This window comes from Callorhinchus milii, unplaced genomic scaffold (genome assembly GCF_018977255.1).
Source record: "Callorhinchus milii isolate IMCB2004 unplaced genomic scaffold, IMCB_Cmil_1.0 Scaffold1, whole genome shotgun sequence".
Lineage (NCBI taxonomy): Eukaryota > Metazoa > Chordata > Chondrichthyes > Chimaeriformes > Callorhinchidae > Callorhinchus > Callorhinchus milii.
The window spans coordinates 104257189-104277695 of NW_024704742.1; the positions used below are offsets into that span (position 1 = coordinate 104257189).

The 20507-nt window shown below is 41.1% G+C and overlaps 1 protein-coding gene and 1 non-coding gene across 2 annotated transcripts in view; both read left to right on the forward strand.

Moving 5' to 3' along the window:
- Nucleotides 1–20507, forward strand: part of epb41l4a (erythrocyte membrane protein band 4.1 like 4A) — a 148334-nt gene that overhangs the window by 85958 nt on the left and 41869 nt on the right. Inside the window, exons 7-9 of the mRNA XM_007897405.2 lie at nucleotides 2460–2547; nucleotides 5780–5868; nucleotides 5975–6038. Of these exons, the coding sequence (XP_007895596.2) occupies nucleotides 2460–2547; nucleotides 5780–5868; nucleotides 5975–6038 (241 nt within the window). The remainder of the gene's footprint in view (nucleotides 1–2459; nucleotides 2548–5779; nucleotides 5869–5974; nucleotides 6039–20507) is intronic.
- Nucleotides 10729–10800, forward strand: trnat-cgu. Its single transcript has one exon. It is a non-coding gene; the product is annotated as a tRNA-Thr (tRNA).

Genomic DNA, 20507 nt, shown 5'->3' on the forward strand with positions numbered 1-20507 from the left:
TGAGATCTTGCCTTAAATCAACATTATGTTGACAGATGGATTCCTTGGAAATAGAATATACAGGGTTAATTGCAGGGCTTTGTTCTACACATCAATAAAAGCTTTCTACCGGCAATATATTTTAAGTTTGCATAACAAGAGTACAGTACTGATATTTAATACATTGAACAGTACTTTGTTCTAGGCAGGATAGATTAGGGACAAAGGAAATAGTTCAGGCTGTACGCAGCTTCACCTGCATTTGCTCAGTTGAATGACCTAACTTGTTTTTCCACATTATTCCCTTTAATATTGTGTTGTTAAAATCTATGTGAATTGTGCGCACTGCCATGTACAGCGCTGAAGTTAATGCTCCATTTTCTTTGTTGCCTATTAAACCTATTCTCGCAGCTCTCTGAGCTTAAAAACGTCAGAGGCCAAAATTGTCATCTAGTCTTAGCCTGTAAAACCAAGTATTTTTGTCCTAAAATTTATCAACGTGCAAAATTGTAGAAAATTCTTAAGTTCAATTTTAGTTTGGAAGCCAGTTTTCTGCAGTTCTGAAACGAAAAAGAACCAGCTTCCACATTAAAACTGAATTGAAGGATGTTTGATCAATTTGCTTATTCTTAAATTTTAAGGCAAAATGGTCCTGCATCTAAAACTAGATGAAATATTGGGTATCAGGAGAATCCAAATCTTACCTCAATTTCTGGGGTATTTAGGGATTTAGGGATCTTTGACTGTGAGATTTAGATTCCTTCACAATTTCCCAATGTACAGCCTTGAGAATTATAAGGCATCAACATCGGTCTATGCACTTATCTCAACAGGAAAAACTTCTCATATACGAATGGGGCAACTTCCGTGACATTTGAATGCTCTTATGATGTCATAGAAACTTGCTGCGTTGACTTGCAGTGCATTACAATACAGTTATTTTTTATACAGTTCTTAAAGAGGTTTAAAACTTTACTTTTATTGTTAGAAACTCTTTCAATGTCTATCGCTGTCTATGGGTTTTTGCCCCGTCTGTGGTTGTCCTATTCCCTTCAACTGGCGGAGACTGGGCTGTGTTGCCATCTGTGATTGAGGAGCCAGGTGGGAGGAGGGGTCAGTCGTGCTCTGCTCCAAAGCTGAAAATGTCGGTTACACAATGCTTTATTTAACAATTGAAAGTATTCCCAGCGAGGGCCGGCAAGTTCAAATGACAGTCGAAGCTTCCCATTATTTCAAAGTGTAAACTACCATTACCGTGCCTTTGGCTGGAGGACATGTGTTGAGGCTGAAGTTGATGTTTACAGCTGAGTGGAACTCCAGCCCTCAATCACTTGTGTTTTGGAAATTCAATATAATGGCAACACATTTACTTCATTATGCTGGTTGTGTTGACACGTTGTGAATTCAAGGTATCAATTCAGCCCCCTTCTTATCATCCACAATATGTTAGTATAATATGGCCAGGTTGATTTCCACGGGTACATAAAGGATATGTTTTTTGAATCCCATTTTAAGGGAAAAGTAGTCCTAATGAGCAGAGTGAGCAGAGTGGTAAAGTCATTAAGGAGATTACCTAGTTGCAATTACTATTAAACATAATTTCCATTCAAAACACTGAAATACAGTGTCCCATTTTCAGTTGATTCCCAGTTTATACAATACTTCAATGCAATTTTTTGAAGCATAAGTTTTAAAAAATATTACAATTGAAGTGGGTGGAAAGGGTTGCTATGAAGGCGTGAAAATTGCAATTTTCGTAGCAGATTGAATGTAATGTTTTCACCCATAATTATTACATCCAATCAGTTTGGTTTAGATACTCTTAAGTATGGTAATGGGTTTCCACACTTGTCAGACACCTGGCTGCCAAAAACAAATTATTTAGAAGCACCTGAATTTGCAATCTATTCCGAAGAGCTGGTATGAATCCATTTCCCCTGACTTCAGCAAAATATTGATTTATCCGCACATCTCCACCATTCAGCCTTGGCCTCCTTGTCTCCACAACATAACCCTCCTCACCCATTGCCCACTGCCACCCATCTCCAGCAGCTCACTGGCCATTGTTTCCAGTGAAGAATTTGCTCATCTCACTCTGGCACCTGGAAGCTTCATTGTACATCTCAAGCAGTTATTTATCCAGCTCTTTTTTTCGTTTGAAGGAGTAAATTAATGCAGCATTAACTGTACTTTCGGCAGTCTGTTCCACACATCTGCAACTCTGGAGAATTTATTTTCATAATCATTTGAATATAACGTGTCTGAAATTGAAGCGAATAATAAGACATTTTTTTTCTCTCTTTTGCCTTCCCAGCTTTGTTTCTTTGATGAATATCTGATCAGACATTAGTCAGGCACCTTATTAATTAAGCAATGTGCGTTTCTGTGGTTACACTCTGACATTAGTATTAGTTCTGATGTGAGTTTGTTCGAGCAGCTTAGACTTGCTAGGGTAACATTTCTCCTTTGCTTTCTCCCAGGGGTCAAGTTCCTGCTGAGGCAGAACTGAATTACTTACAAGTTGCCAAATTATTAGAGATGTATGGAGTTGATCTCCATCCTGTTTTTGTAAGTATGGCATTCACAAATGAGGGTAAAGTAGATGCTATTCCATTAAAAATATATACAATTTTCTCCTCTCCTCAAAGTGCTAACTCACAGTGTATGGTGTGATACCTTGGATGCTGTAAATCCTCTGACTTTTTACCCAAGTTTCCATCTTTATGCGTGAGCCTATAAATGTCAGCAAACTAGTCATCTTCAGGCATGTCATGATAATAATAATCCTTGCATTTGACATAGCGCCTTTCACGCTGGGGGACATCTCAAAGCTCTTCACATGATTTATTGTAAAGAATAGTGACTATTTTTTCAGTGAACACCTACAAAATACAGAGTCCAACTCTGATTTTGTCACACTTACTCTTTGCACTCCAGTTATTTCAAGGCCTACTATAATCCCTACTATAATTTGGTAATTTCATAGAATCATAGAATCATGCAGCACAGGAGGAGGCCATTTGGCACATTGTGCCGGATCTTTGAAAAGAGCTATCCAATTCAATCCCACTCTCCTGCTCTCTCAGCATAGCCCTGCAAACTTGTCCTCCCCAAATAATTATCTACTTCTCTCTAAAAAGCTGTTATCGAATCGACTTCCACCACCCTTTCAGGCAATGCATTCCAATTGCGAACAACTCACTGTGTGAAAACATTTTGCCTCCTCTCCCCTCTGTTTCCTTTTAACAACTATTTTAAATCGATGCTCTCGGGTTACCGACCGATCCACCAGTGGAAATAGTTTCTCCTTGTTCACCCTATCGAATTCCCTCACAATTTTGAAAACTTCTATTAAGTCTCCTCTTAACCTTCTCTGTTCCAAGGAGAATAATCCTAGCTTCTCTAGTCTCTCTTGATAACTGAAGTCCCTCATTCCTGGTACCATCCTGGTAAATCTCCTTTGTACCCTTTCCAATGTCTTGACATCTTTCCTAAAGTGTGGCCAGAACTGAACACAATACTCTAGCTGAGGCCTAACCAGTGTTTTATAAAGATTTATCATAACTTCCTGACTTTTGTATTCTATGCCCCTATTTATAAAGTCTAGTATTCTGTATGTTTTTTTAACAGCTTTACCTACCTGTCCTGCCACCTTCAAAGATTTGCTTATATGAACCCCAGGTATCTCTGTTCCTTCACCCTCTTTAAGATTGTACCATCAGCTTATATTGCCGCTCCTCATTCTTCCACCCCGTTCACCACCACTCTCTGCTTTCTGTCTCTCAGCCAGTCTGTATCCATTTAATACCATGGGCTTCTATTTTGCTGACAAGTCTCTTATGTGGCACTACTGACATTAGGCTGATTGGCCTGTAGCTCTCAGGTTTATCCTTCTGCCCCTTTTTGTATAGTGGAGTAACATTTGCAACCCTCCAGTCCTCTGGCAGCACCCCGGTGTCCAAGGAAGATTGAAAGATCGTGGCCAGAGCCTCCGTTACTTCCACCCTTATTTCCCTCAGTAACCTAGACCAGGTGCCTTATCTACCTTGAGCATCGACAACCTTTTTAGTACCTCCTCTCCGTTTATTCTTATCTTATCCAATTTCTCTACCCTCTCCTACAATACTGTGGCGTTGGCTGCATCCTCTTCTTTTGTGAAGACAGATGCAAAGTACTCATTCAGGATGTCAGCCATGCCCTCTGCCTCCACAAGAAGATTTCCCCTTTGGTCCCTAATTGGACCCACCCTGTGTCTAACTATTTATTCTTTATATGCTTATAAAATACCTTAGGGTTCCTTTTTATGTTACCCATTAATCTTTTCTCATACAATCTCTTTGCCTCCCTTATTTCCTTTTTGTGTTCTCCTCTGTACTTTCTATATTCTATTGGATTATCTTCTATATTTTGGACCTGACATTTATCATAAGCCTCTTTTTTCTGTTTTATTTTAATCCCGTTTAATTTATTTCATGACAAGTGGTCCTAGCCAGTGAAAAGGAAAACCTTGGCTAAAACGAAACACAATACACCCCCAGAATAATGCAGTTCTTCATAGCATGGATTTGATTATAGCACAATTGCAAGAGCCTATGTACTGTGTGTAGTCATTGCCAGCTGCTCACTGCACAGGAAGTGACATCAGCAGAGATCCGATGACCTAGAAGGCAGCCATTTTATCTTCTTGCGAACTAAAAATGGCCATCGTCTGAGTTATTAGGTCACTGCTAATGTCACTTCCTGCTTTGTACATGCACAGTTCATAGGAAAACATCAGCTGCGACCTAATGATCCAGAAGCCTGCTTCATTCCCCATCCCTACCCACTCAACCATCAGCCACCGTGCTTTTAGCCTATCTGCCCCACTTTCCATCCACATCTATTCCATCCTGGATTCCTCCAACTCTCTTCCACCCTCAGTTTATTCAAGATCAATCTCAAGACTTATCTCTTTGATTGCATGTTTGGTCATCTTGCCCCTCCCCAACGCCTTATAATAATAATCCTTGCATTTGATATAGGGCCTTATCACGTCTTTGAGTCGTCTCAAAGCGCTTCATAGAATATACTGTAAAGTGAATTGACTGTATATTTTTGGGTGAAACATGGCAGCCAATTGCCAGTCATGGATTAGTGATCACATGCTTTTAAAAATTCTTACCCTCAGTTTGGATGCAAAGCCAGGATTGTTAAGCGCTTTGGGATGTCCTCCCAACTTGAACGATGCTATATAAATATAACGTTATATTCTTGCGTATTGTAAGTCAGTCTTTCAAGGTGCAGAATCTGGGCGGCACGAAAGGGGTAAGTTGACTGACTAACACCATAACACCACCGGTGATGTATTGCTTTATTATGTGGTTTTAGCTGGTCAGACTCCAGCAGTATCCCAACACACACTCTGGAGTCCCCAAATCTCGGCTCTTGCCAGCCTGCACCCAATACTTTCTGGAATTAGGTAAGCAGGATGCATCCCTCCAGGGAATGAGTGTGCATTCCAGTCCAATAAATATCTCTGGAATTTCCATGTGTAGTTGGGATGCATGGAATTTTCAGTTTGGTTGGGATACTCTTTAGCATGGTGATGGGTTTCGACATGTGTCAGACACCTGGATGACAAAAAAAATCCCTTTACTGCAAAGTGTATTAACTGTGTATTTGTCGGGAATCAGTTCAGAAAACTGTTCTTTCTGTAGAAATAATAGATATTATTGAAGGTTATAAATATGAAACAATTGAGAAGTATTTTAACACCTGAACTCCAAGCCTTATGTGAATAAAGCCTCTCATTAAATTCCAGGGTGAAAACCAGACTGAGTATTTTTTAGGATTAACACCAATTGGAGTTGTTGTCTACAAGAACAAAGTCCAGGTTGGAAAGTATTTCTGGTACGTGAGTCCAGCTGTAATTGTAAATAACTGTACCTTATTTTGGTGTTTTTATTTTTGTTTGTTTTCACTTGATAATGACAGGACACTGACTGCTTCATTGCAGGCCAAGAATCACCAAGGTGAATTTCAGAGAAACACAGTTTGAGCTAAGAGTGCTGGGCAAGGATGTAAGTACAACAACATCTTGCAGTCATATAGCACCTGTAATGTATTGTTAAGTCTCAAAGCACTTTACAGAGATGTGGAGGAAATCCAAACAATATGAGAAGTGGAGGAAGGGGATAGGAGGGAGTGGACCATCATGCAGTCAAAGAGGTAAGATTATAGAATGGATTGAAAGTGGAGCGGAAGGGTGTGAGGCACAGGGATTTTGGTGGAGGGTTTTAGAGAACATGGGCATTGTGGCTAAAAGTATTGTAGTAATGTGGCTTTTTTCCCTTCACCAGCTATTCTTAAGTGGGTTTAATATTTAGGTTGTGCTCACTGTGGGCAATAGTGTGTAAAGAGGAATTCTTTAATTAATACCAAAAATCTATAATCCTTTGCATTTGATGTTACATAATCAAGGATATCTACCTATAATTCCCTCTGTACACATTTGTTTACACAAGCTGCAAATTAGACCCAATTGTCCTTCTATGTTGGGATTGCATGGTTAGTTGCAAATTATGAGCAATTTCTGTGCTGTTGAATGCGAACCGGTGGGTGAAATTTCTAAAAGAAACTTCATTCCAAACCCCAAGAGAAAGAGTAGCGCTTCATCCCAACTGCTCTGACCAGTTTCAAAACCCTCCTCCCTCTCCAATCCCAAGGGTTGAAACAATTATGCCTTAACCCAGTGCACCGCCCAGTCCCAATGCACACACAGCTTTCATGTTAAACCAGAATTATTTATTAAGTCAAAGACGTCCAGGAAACTACACCATGTAATTGGCAGAATGCTAAACATCCAAGACAGATTGAGGATAACATCCCTTGATGAGCTCTCATTGCTGTGAGTAAACAAACCTGGGCCCCAGTGGATCAAACTCTGTGTTGGAACTCTGTGTGTGTGTGAGAGAGAGAGAGAGAGAGAAAGAAGTGCAGATCAGTTCCATGATTTAAGATAAAATTACAAAGGTGAGAATTAATCATTATGGGGCGATATTTCATTAACATTCAGTCCCTCTGCCTATCATTTTTTGAGGGGTCAATTGGGTGCCTGATGCACGTGGAAGCTCGACACCATGCTTAAGAGTACCAGACCAAACCACTGAGAGTCCCAAATGTACAGAAATTTCCATTTATCTGATATGAAGTGCACATTCTTATCTTAGTGGGATACAGATTTATCCTGGGGAGTTCAGGAACAGGTTGGCAAGAGCCAAAGTTTGAGGACTCCAGTTATACATTGGGGTACTGCTTTATTTAACATAACAACATGTAGGAGCAGGAGTAGGCCATTCGGCCCTTCGAGCCTACCCCACCATTCAATCATGGCTGATCTTCTAATCTAACTCCAGCTAATAACCTAACCCTGCCTTATCCCCATATCCCTTAATCCCTTTTGCAATAAGAAATCTATCTATCTCAGTCTTGAATATGTTCAAGGACTGAGCATCAACAGCCCTTTGGGGTAGTGAGTTCCATACATTCACCACCCTTTGAGTGAAGAAGTTCTTCCTCAACTCAGTGCGAAAGGGCTGGCCTCTGATTTTAAGGTTGTTTCTCCAACCAAGGGAAACAATCGCCCACTATCTACTCTATCATGCCTTTTGATGATCTTATAGGTTTCTATATTCTTCTATATTCTAGAGAATATATGCCCAAATTGGTCAGCCTATCCTCGCAACTCATCCCCTTCATCCCTGGTACTAACTTAGTAAATCTACGCTGCACCCCCTCCAAGGCAAGTACGTCCTTCCTTAAATGAGACCAAAACTGGACACAGTATTCCAGGTGTGGTCTCACTAGGGCTCTATAGAGTTGCAGCAAGACTTCCCTACTCTTATACTCTAATCCTTTCATAATGAATGCTAACACACCATTCACCTTCCTAATTGCTGCTGCCCCTGCAGACTAACCTTCTGTGATTGGTGTACAAGGACACCCAAGTCCCTCTGGACGCTAACACATTCTAATCTCTCCCCTTCTTAAAAAAAAACCCGCTCTACTGTTTTTGCTACCGAGGTGGATGACTTCACACTTCCCTACATTATACTTCATCTGCCACCTCCCTACCCAATCACCTAACCTATCTATGTCTCGCTGCATTTTTTTAATGTCGTCCTCTGTGTTGACACTTCCTCCTAGTTTTGTGTCATCCGCAAATTTAGATATATTAACTTCGATGTCCTCATCTAGATCGTTGATGTAGATGGTAAATAGCTGAGGCCCAAGGACTGATCCTTGTGGCACTCCACTAGTCACATCCCGCCAATCTGAAAAGGACCCGTTTATCCCTACTCTTTGTTTCCTACCCGTTAACCATTCCCCAATCCACGTTAATATGCTCCCCCCAATTCCATGGGCCCTTATCTTTTGGACTAACCTTTTATGCGGCACCTTATCGAATGCCTTCTGGAAGTCCAAATAGACCACATCCACTGATTCACCCTTATCTAGTTTACTGGAAATATCCTCAAAAAACTCTATGAGATTTGTCAAACATGACTTCCCTTTTGTAAAGCCATGTTGACTTGGCCTAATTATATTGTGCTCCCCTAAATACTGCACTACCACATCCTTAATCAATGATTCTAAAATGTTTCCTATCACTGATGTGAGACTAACTGGCCTATAGTTCCCCATCTTTTCCTTTCCACCTTTTTTAAATAGTGGTGTGACATTTGCGATCTTCCAATCCATCGGGACTGTTCCAGAATCCAAGGAATTTTGGAAGATCAAACACAAGGCCTCCACTATCTCATAAGCTACATCTTTTAAAACCCTGGGATGCAAGCCATCCAGACCAGGGGATTTGTCACTTTTCAGTGCTAACAGTTTCCCTAGCACCAATTCTCTACTAATGAAAATTTCCGAAGTTGCTCCCTGTCCTTATCCCCTTGGTGCATCTCTATTGTAATTTAACCAGCTAAAACCACAGAGCTTACCATTGCAGAGTGCTGGTAAGCTTCCTGTTGCTTTAAGCACTCTGAGACGCCATCCGGCGTGGAGGGCGCTATATAAATCAAAGTTGTTGTTGTTGCTTGTCAAGCCAGGACCATCTTACCTATTAAAAGATTTGGCTTGTAGGGTTAACAAGAGCCGAACTTGCAAATTGCTATCCCTCAGTACCAATCCTTTGATTATGTGTGTGGTGTGTTGGGGTTGAAAAGGGCAATTTCAAGACAGACCAGGAAGCCATTTTTTTAAATGAGAGGATAATTAACGATTGGAACAGATTGACAAGAATGATGACTGAGGCCAGGTTACTGAACAAACCTTGATGCTGTGATGGAAAGACAATAGTGCAGATATTCTGGAAGGATAAAATCAGATGGGCCAAAAGGCCTTCTTCATCTGAACCTCTCTCTTGTAATCTTGTGATCTTGTGCTGGTATTCTTATCCAAGCTCCCAAATTAGCCAGGCTGGATTTAATTCTTACAACTCTAATTTTATTTAACAATTTAACAAGTCAAGTTTAATTCTTGCACATGTGTCCCCTTGACTTGTAAGTTAATGTCCTGAATGTTTATCACATTGTCCTATCTATTGTACAAGTACCTCCTTTTGTTAGATACATTTGTCCAGTATGTTTTACATGTATGTAGCCTTGAGCTGTATGTTATGTATATATGTCCTGTATGTACTTCATAGTTGTCAAGTTGACAAATGTTCTACATTCATGTCACCCTGATAAGCAGAATCTGGCATCTCTTTCTGTGGTTAGATTCACTGTAATTTGATCTGCATACAGTATATGGATTTCATTCCACATAAGTGAGAGAATTGCATGGTTTAGTCTGACTCTTTCTCTCATTGTTCAGGTTCGTTTCAATATTTGTAACCACATTCTCAAAAAAACTTTTTTTTAAATAAAAATTTGGGAAGAAAGATAGTTCAAAGCAGTAAATGTGATGTTTTTAGACCCATTTTACTTACTGCTGTTCAATATGCTTCCCGTTGCCTGGATCACACCAGCCCGGATAGTATAACAAGGAGTGTTCTCAGTCTCTCAGACAGAAGCAGAAGGAAAGACGATTGTCACAGAATCAATGAATCCCCTTCAGGGAGCTATTAAAGTAGCAGAAGACGTAATTAAAGAGCTTTGTCCAGCAATCTAGACCAGGCCCTATATTGTTCCCAGCTCACTTCAAACAATCAACTCGAATCACATTTAAAAAAAAAGTTTTTAATGTTACTACAGCTTGTTGTAAAGATGGCAGATGATGTGTGCATTGTGAGTAGGTTTTTCTAACTCTTTACTTGGTAAAAGCTCCAATAGGTATTGACTCATTAATTTCATAACCTCAAGGAAAACTGTTCACAAGTCAGTGTATGCCTGTTTTCTTTATTTCCCCCCCAAAATAACCACTTTAATTAACATAATCATTCGCCACAGAAACACTGGCTGCCTTTGGAGCAGGAACCTGCATTCTTCTGATACACAAAGCTCATCTCACCCCTGGGAAGATCTCTTTCTGAGTGATGTGGTGGCACAGCCTTACCAGAGAATAATGCCCAATATAAGCTGTTCAGACAGCAGCAAGAAACACAAGCCCCCAGTTGAAGCACTGACGTTACCCTCACATCACTTGTGTTATTGGATACTTGGTTTCCAACAAGTCTCTATTTTGTGCTGGTTTTGATCTCATCATGTTTCATATGTGATGTCTCCATAGATGTGGGGCTCTCATTGCAGGAGTCCTTGTAGGAGTCCTGTAGCTCAGTGGTTAGAGCACTCGCCTCGTAAGCGAGAGACCTGGGTTCGATTCCCGGCAAGGTTAAACCTTGAGCAAGTTTCTTTACTCCACACACCTGATAATAATCCCTCAAGAGAAAAAACAATAATAAAAATCGGTCGCTTCAATCCACAACTGTTTGTGGGACACTGCTGTTTGCAATTGGCACTGTGTGCGTTTCGCCCACAAATATACAGTCAATTCACTTTAGAGTCTATTTTGTGAAGCGCTTTGAGATGTCTAGAAGACGTGAAAAGCACTATATCAAAATGCAAGGATTATTATTATATCACCTGTGTATAGCAATGTGATTCCTTGGTGCCCGTAAGGAATGAGCCTGAAGTGGAATAAAGGACAAAAGCGGTGTCTGGTTGTCAGCCTCTGTGCTCCCATACCTTCATTGTGTCTCAGGCTCAGTTCTGTACGGGCTGTAGAACTTAGCGAGCAGGAGTATGAGGCATTACATCATCAGTGTAATGCAATGTTCTCACTCCCTGGTGGGCATTGGTCTTAATCCAGGTGACTTGAATGTGTTGAGTCACACTGTGCAGACGAGTCAAAGCAAACAAGGCTGCTCAGTTAAGTTTTTGATCTTGATAGCAGAGCTGTTTTTGACAATTATAAACTCAGGCAGGTGTTAGATTGAAACAAGTCCAATTTTACATACAACAACAACAACAACAACAAGATTCCATTTATAGAGCGCCTTTCACGTCAGGAGGACGTCCCAAGGCGCTGCACAGTTGGGTCATGACCCGAGCAGGGGGGAAATGGTCAGGGTGAGGGGAGGGAAGGGAGGGAGAGAGGAGGGGGGAAATGGTCAGGGTGAGGGGAGGGAAGGGAGGGAGCGAGGAGGAGGAAGAGAGTCGAGAGGGGAGCTGAAGGCACATACAACACCAATGCAAAATATTTGCACTTGTCATAAGAAACCTTTACAATACAACAAAATAGCACAACACTGTCAATGTACAATACTCCTTGGGTGTGTTTTGGTTCGTGACAGTGCACAGGAAAAAGCACAGGAAATATTTCAATGTTGCAAAACAATTCACAGGGAAGGACTTTTTGGCAAACTCCCAGTCTTGTTTAAAGAGCCCTGCCTTTGCAAACCGCTTGGGAATGTCTCAATGCATGCAGGTTTCTTTCTGAACAAAGAGAAACTTGGGTTTTAAAAGTCAATGAGTTATTACTGTTTAATGGGTTATAAATTGAAAGAAAATGCATTGCATTTGAAATTTGCATTATCCATCTCTGTATTTTGGCCTGTGCTTTGATGCTTAAATTTATCTATCAAATGCTTTCAGCACATTTACATTTTATTTTTCTAGGTAGGTTCATGTCATTGTTTCAAGAGCAGTCAGGCTACACATTACTGCATCATTTAGCTGCAAGATACCGGCCATTGAGATGCCTATCCAGATTGTTTCAGACTGCAGCTTGCTCTCTCAGCACGGCTTCTGAAAGAAATGCCTGTAGCAAGACATAACTATCCTTCGGCTTCAATATTCCCATGTCAGCCAAGAGCTCCTTTTTGCCTGTCAGAATTAGTTTTGCTATGTTGCAAGCAAAGTAATACTAAAACTTATCCCCTGTGATGGTGAAATACCCTGTGGGTATTGAAACTTAAAGTTTTACCAGGTTTATTGCTGCACTCTCATACTCCCATCAAGCCATTATTTCAATGACTGAAACAACATGCAGGCTATGGAGTAAATGTTTACAAAATAAATATTGATAGTCGTCACCTTTGCATTTCATGTTGCTCTTTTCATGTCAGAAGAGCATTTCTCAAATCACTTCACAGGATTCTACTGCAAAGTGTAGTGATTATGTATTTTAAAGTCGAACATGGTAGCCAAATTGCACACTGCCACAAACAGCCATGAAGTGAATGACCAATTTTATCTGGAGGATTCATAGAATCATAGATGCCTGAGATGCCTGAGATACAGCAAATAAGGAGCCATTCAGCTCATCGTGTCTGAGTTATCCAAATCAATCCCACTCCCCTGCTCTCTCCCCATAGCCCTGCACATTTGTCCTCCCCAAATAATTATCTGCTTCTCTTAAAAGGTGTCATCGAATCAGCTTCCACCATCCTTTCAGGCAATTCATTCCAGATCTGAACAACTCACTGTGTGAAAAAATTTCTCCTCTCCCCTCTGTTTCTTTTAACAACTATTTTAAATCAGTGTCTTCGGGTTACCGACCCACCCACCAGTGGAAATAGTTGCTCCTTGTTCACCCTTTCGAATCCCCTCAGAATTTTGAAAACATCTATTATGTCTCCTCTTAACCTTCTCTGCTCAAAGGAGAATAATCCTAGCTTCTCTAGCCTCTCTTGATAACTGAAGTCCCTCATTCCTGGGAACATCCTGGTAAATCTCCTTTGCACCCCCTCCAATGCCTTGACATCCTTCCTGAAGTGTGGTGCCCAGAACTGAACACAATAGCTGAGGCCTAACCAGTGTTTTATAACCTTAGATTTACTAATGCGATGTTTCTGCAACTGAGAGTTTTCTAAAAAAAAGTCTGCTGTTTTTGATCCAGGTAAATGACCTGTACTTAGGTATAGTGTTCATCATAACTTCCTGACTTTTATATTCTGTGGCCCTATTTATAAAGCCTAGTATCCCGGATGCTTTTTAACAGCTTTATCTACCTGTCCGGCCACCTTCAAAAATTTGCTTATATGAACCCCAGGTCTCTCTGTTCCTTCACCCCCTTTAAGATTGTACCATCAGCTTATAGTGCCTCTCCTCATTCTTCCTCCCAAAATACATCACTTCGCATTTCTCCACATTAAACTTAATTTGCCACATGTCTACCCATTTTATCAATCTGTCTATGTCCATTTGTAGTCTGCTACTATCCTCCTCACTATTTACTACTTTTCCTAGCTTAATATCATCTGCAAACTTGGAAATTGTACTCCCTATACCCAAGTACAGGTCATTTACCTGGATCAAAAACAGCAGACTTTTTTTTTAGAAAACTCTCAGTTGCAGAAACATTGCATTAGTAAATCTAAGGTTATGGCGTATTAAATGCCGTTGTGCCAGGCTTAGGACCTATTGGAGCTTGGTACTCATTTTCTGGTGCACTACTGTTATTAGGCATTCCCCTGCAGTAGGAATAGATAGAGTCTTTATTCTGGAATGATGAGATCACATTGGCCGAAAGGCCTTCATTGTCCAAACCTTTCATGTCAATCTGTTGAATTGCAGTGAGATGACTGCTCAATGTCAACACTGCGGGAAAGGACAAAAGGAGGTATTTGCACTTTATTTCAGTATCTGGACCATGAATCAAGTCTACAAATGCCCCCAAACCCTCCCCACCAACGCCCCCGCTCACATTGGCCTCCAAAATGTCCGCTCCCCCTCTTACAGTCCACGACCTCAACCTGGACATCCTCAGGCTCACGTAAACCTGGCTCTCCCCAGTCCCACTCATTGACGCCTTCCCGCCTGGTTACTTCTCACCATCCGCCCTCACCAATGCGGCAACAGGTGGCCCTCATCTCCCAAACCTTCCTTGGTCTATCCCCTTACTGCTCTGGCTACTTCTGCTTTTTTAAGCATCTCAATCTCCACCAGCCCTCCTCTCTCTCCTACAAAATCCTCCTAGTTTACTGCCCCCGCAAACCTCATGGCTCCTTCCTCACTGATATCTCCTCTGCCTCTCATCCCTGTCCCTCTGCCCTGAACACCTGTTCATAATGGGCGATTTCAACCTTCATCTCAATTCCCACACTCCATCTCCTCTGACTTTGCTGCCCTCCTCTCCATCCTAAACCTCACCGTCAATGTAGACTCCCCAATCTACAACTGTGGCCACCCCTTCGATCTCGTCATCACCCATGGCCTTGACATCTCTGATCTGACCATCACAACCAAGGGCATCTCAGACCACTTCCTCATCTCCCGCTCCTCTCCCTCCACCATCTTTTACCGCCTATGGAAAAAGCTCCCCCCACCCCAGTCCCTCACAAACGCTCTCTCATCCTCGGACCTTCTCTCCCTCTGACCTTCCACCCACAGTGATCCAGACGCAGCTGTCAAGCTGCTGAACAATCACCTCTCCTCAACTTTCAATTCCCTCGTCCCCCTGAAAAACACGTCTGTCTCCAAGCCTACCTGCTCCCGCTGGAATAACAATCACCTCTGCTCCCTCAAATACTAAACCCAGTTGCTCGAACACAGATGGCATAAAATTGGCCTCAGTGTTCACCGCCAACTGTGACTTGAACATCTCCGTACCTACCGGCGTTCCCTCTCAATCCAAAACCATCTTCTATTTGCAGGTCATTCTCGAGGCCAAAAACAACCTCAAAATCCTGTTCTCCACAACCCACCACCTCTTCCAGTCCCCTCTCAAGCACCCTTGATCCTCACCTCCGTTGCCAAGTACAAAGAGGTCCTGAACTATAGGTACCATCTGCCTGGTTGCCTGCTCCTCCCCCCTCTCCTCCTACCACAGATCCTACCTCAGCCCCCCGTCTACACTAATTTCCGTCCCTTTCCCACACCATCACCCGATGAAGCCCACAACCTGCTAGATGGAACTAGATACAGCCTTTTGATCCATCTAACTTGACCCTTTCAGTCTAACACAACCATTCCTTCATGACCTCTTCACCATTTCCTTTCATTCATTGCTGCTTGAAGCTCCTTGAACCTGAAACTTCTGGTCAACCATGAAAAGCTTCACATTATCCTCCACACCTGCTCCTCTGCCACAGGCTGGCAGCCTTCCAGCATTCTGTCCATCAATTTATGCAGCTTCTTTTTCTATTAATATCCCTATAATCCCTATCATACCCCTGGAGGCATCAGCTTGCTCAGTTAGTACTCTCACTTCAGGGGCAGAACGTCGTGGGATCTTAAGTTCAAGCTGATATTCTAGTACAGTGCTGAGGGAGTGCTGCATTATCACAGGTGCCATCATTCAGATAAGATGTTAAACTTAGGTCCCATCTGCCACACAGGACATTAAAGATCCCTGGTATAATTCAAAATGAGAAGAGAATTTCTCTCTTGTCCTGGCCAACAATCCAGATACATTAGTCACAATTCAGGGCTGGTTGTGGGAATTGTTGGGCTACTAGGGGTTTTAGGAGGAAATTCTTCACCCTGAGTGTGGGGAGAATGTGGAACTCATTGCCGGAATCTGTAGTTGAAGCAAAAAGCATCATTGTATTTAAGAGACAACTTGATGCATACATAAGCAAGAAGGGAATGGGGGAACATAGCAAAGGGGAATAGAAGGGGTGGAGGCTCATAAAAACATGAGTTAACACTTTTTATTTGATACTTATAATCCTTTTTAGTTAATTGTGTGAATTCATTGTTAATTTTGCTCCTAAAGTATGTTTACAAATGCTGCTGTTTAAACCAATTCATGCAAATGCAATTGTAGCTTATTAATTGTTTCCGTAGCAGTGCGCAGAGGAATGCAATATTCTCCTTTTCTTTGATCTCTTTGAAGGGTTCATTCACATTCCTGCATGTAATCTCTCCTAGCTCCGCTCAAGCTAATACACCACCAGTAACATTCCGCTGGGACCATCCCAATGTGGTCACTCTCCACTGTGTACTTTTATCTGTACTTTATGAACTGCAAACAACTTATTTCTCAAAGCCTACAATTCTCTTTCAATCCCTGGATGTAGGCTGCTCACCCCTGTCAGTCAAATGATACAGTTCTCCATTGAGAAGAAAGTCTGCTTGCCTATTTGGTGCACACATACATACCCTGTTTCAAACACTCCTTTTGCTTTAATCCCATCAATAATTCAACAGATGCAAACCACACAACGTTCCTGGTCTTACATTATGCACCTATGAAAAATCACATTTCTTTCAGCTGTTTAGGGTTAGTTCATTCAACTCCTAATTCAGTAGCAATCTTCCTCCTCCTGCCACCCCGTCACTGCACCATTTTTCCTGCATGTGGTCTGTGAGGTGTGAAGAGACACTGTTCCCTGCTGCTTTCTTGGTATTAGTGCTGTTGTGATTTGAAATGTTCCTGTGCTTTTTCTAAAAAAAGAGATGACTGATTTGAGCATCAAACAAACAGTTGTGATCCAGTCGTCAGTAAAGGCTGAACAATTCAAACAAACCAAATAGTCTGTTTGCTTCTTTAGTTAATCAAGAACTCTGGAACTCTTTGGTGCAGTTCCTCTGTAGCTCAGTTTTGTGTACAACAACAACAACAAAATTACATTTGGACAGCGCCTTTCACATTGGGAGGACGCTCCGTGTAACGTATAATGTTATTTGAATTACGTGGAATTAAGGAAGGGAAGGAAATGATTTTCAGGCAACATTTGTAACAGGATCAGAAATCTCAACAATGTGATAAGGCGCGATATTCAAATGCAAGGATTCTTCTCATTATTATAAGTACTTCTTCACAAAAAGTTGTGAGAATGTGGATGTACTGCTCCAGAAAGCCGCAAATGCAAAATCGACTGCTGTGTTTACAAGGAAGATACACAGATGAAATTAATTGTGAAATTAATATAGAATTGATTGATTTGTTTAAAAGGGGGATAGATAGATGCTTCAGAAGAAAAGGGTATTCAAGGATATTGAGGGAAACAGGAAAATTACATAAAATCTACAAATAGCTCCCATAAATTAATGAAATAGCAGAGCAGATTTGACAGGATAACTAGCCAACTATTCAGGATTGGGGCTCTTATTTTATTTTCAACTAATACTTTTGCAGAGTGTAATTTGCGTCTGCTGATTGTTTAGTGTAAGTTGTCTGTAGAGAATGAATTGACATCTTGAAAGAAAGACATGCCTACTTGTAAATAGAGGGGGAATGAGGGGAAGGGGCTGTATGATGATATATAGATGATAATGTCTTTTGCATGATTCACTGCTCATGCAATTTAGCATTACTTTAGACATTTGTTTCAAATGCTAAGCCTAGGGGTGGGGGTGGGGAAGGTCGGACTACAACAACAAAAACAACTGGCATTCTGGAATATGTTGTATTCGAGAGGGCAGACGTCGGGAGACATGTTTTTCCAGTATAGCTGCAAAACACACCACAGCAATGACACAACTTCCTGACTCAGCACCATTTACAAGAATTTCCAAGGTTGCAGACTGTATAAACCATATTACAACACTTCACTCACTTCAATCTGCTCTTGGGCTATCTTTCAAGCTGTACATCACAACAAGTGCTTCACCTGCAGCTGCTGCAGATTAGAAAATCTCTGTTTATGGTACTGTAAATGTGCCAGAAATGCAGAACTAATGTGGAATATTTGCAAACTGGATTCATTGTGTTAATTTCAGCTTTTGGTTTCTGATATATCCAGTGAATCGCAAAATCCAAGTCGACAAAGTCCCAAAACAGATGACAAACAAGACATGATTTGCCAATGGTTCAGGGGAAATGTCTTAAAACTGGAGGTTGCAATTAATATAACAGATATGGTTTGTAAATATTGCAAATGAAGCCTGCATGTTCATTCCTACAGACGAAAGAAACGCGGCAGCCAATTTCACACAGCAGTGGCCCACAAACAGTCATGGATTGAGTGACCAAATTATTATTGTTTTTTTTCTTGAAGGCTTATTATCCAGTGTGTGGAGTAAGTAAACTTGCCCAAAGTTACTCCCCCCCGGGAATCAAACCCTCGTTTCCGAGGTTACTGAGCTACAGGACTCCTTGTATAGCCTGTGAAGCGTTTTGAGAGGTCCTTCCAACATGAAAGTGCTAATCCAAATATAAGGATTATTATTATATTGGATCACCAGCTTTCCTGATCACCCTACCCATATTTTTGGCTATCAATTCCTGTGAATTATAAAATCTGCTGCCATTTATCTATCAATAGTGTGAGTCCTTCATCCTTCTACAGTTCAGGGTGACTGTCTACTTTCTGTAGGTAGTTATATCACTTTGGATGGCCTGTAAAACAATACGTAAACCATTAGATTGATACTCTGGACATTTGTATGATGCAGCAGCTCTTTCGGAACTGAGTCAGACATTTCTTTCCTTTTGCTTCAAAACAGTTGTGCCACCTTTAGTCATTAAGTTCTATTTGCATCAGGGCATTTCTGTTTGAGTTTACGTGCAAAGGGTTGAATGTAATGTAGGAAGTTGTCTTCAAATATCTGATTTGTAGCATAGCTCATTAATCATTACATATATGGCAAACAAACTGCAGACACTGGGATTAAACACCAGCTCAAAATACCTATGGATCCACAATCTCTCAGTCGAATTTCTCGGTCTGATGAGCTTCACGGTGACCTATGTGAATTCCTTTGTGCAGGGGTTTCTATTGGCACAGTCAGTTAGGGGTTCATCTCCTAGACTTTTTGCTATTTACTCGTGATCCCTGCAATGTTTTGAATAAGAAACAAAATATTTCTATGAGCATAGCCCGAATATTTTCCAAGTGTTATTTCATGAGTTATTCGGCCCTGTTATACTTCACCATTATTTATTTTGAAGAGTTCAAACACTGCTACCTAGGAACACATAAACCACAGCATTGTAACAGGGAGACATTGTAACATTTATACCCTGTACATTTGAGTGATGAGGGGAGGGAGGAGAGGAGGGGAATGACCATTATTAACCCCAGAAATAAGGTGGTCAAAAACAGTTAACATTAAGGCTTTTGTAAATACATGAGAAAAAGAAAAGTCGTTTTTGACAACAAGCAGAGATTTGACATGACAGAAGGTTTCGTTGCTGTCAGACAAGAATGCTCATTTTGTACATTGATTTACAGTGCAGAGTCTGGGCTTGTTCTAGGCCTCTGGCTTTCGGCATTGTTCTTCGACTTGCGATAATTAAAGCAACAATTTGATTGGGAAGATAAATACAGCAGTGCAGACTTTAATTCATTTTCCCCTTGAAGTTTACAAAACCTGACCAGGAAGATAAAGTCTCTGAGAGGCCAGTGTGTCTGGGTGATCAGTCACCATGCTGTCAATGGACAAAACCCTACAGAATACTGCATTACTAGGTTACAATTTTGAGGTAAGGTTACAGTGAACTTTGGTGCTTGACTTCTGCACTCGCTAATTTTGGAAAGACCTGAAGCCAAATACTTAAACATCAATTTTACTTAATCATTGGTTTCTTGGGTTTATGATCATTGCATTTTGCGATTCACAAGCATTGGTCCAAAGTATCTAAAGGAAGATTTGGCCTATAAAACATACAGTTACTGTAATTTAAATTGTATAAGGCGCTTTGAGATGTCCTACCAATGTAAACGATTATTATTTTATTATTAAATAGAGGTTATTTCACAGCGTATATGCCTGGGGGAGGTGGATAACGGTAAAATAATTGTGGTACACGAGCGAAAATTTAAAGCTTAAAAAGTACGAGAAGCCTAAAAGTAATATTTTATGTATGTGGGAACTGTATGTCTGATACACCCCACTTACCACATGAAATGTTACACAGTGTGGCTGTGCTTTTTCAGGATACCTTTCAATCCAGCACACTGAACCATTGCATTTTTCAATGAGTGCAAGACATCACCCAGCAACGGCTTTGTTTTGGGAGCAGCCACTGTGGCAAAACCTTGAATACCCCAAACTCCCCTTTATTCAAAATCAGCAAAGTACAACAATCTCCCTCGCACATCAGTGTTGTGCAGTAACACTTCACTGCGTTATCTGGGAGGAGAACTCCCATCCCCAGGCTGGAATTTCCGATATTCCAAACAATTTAGACTTTCTATTGTGCTAATGAAT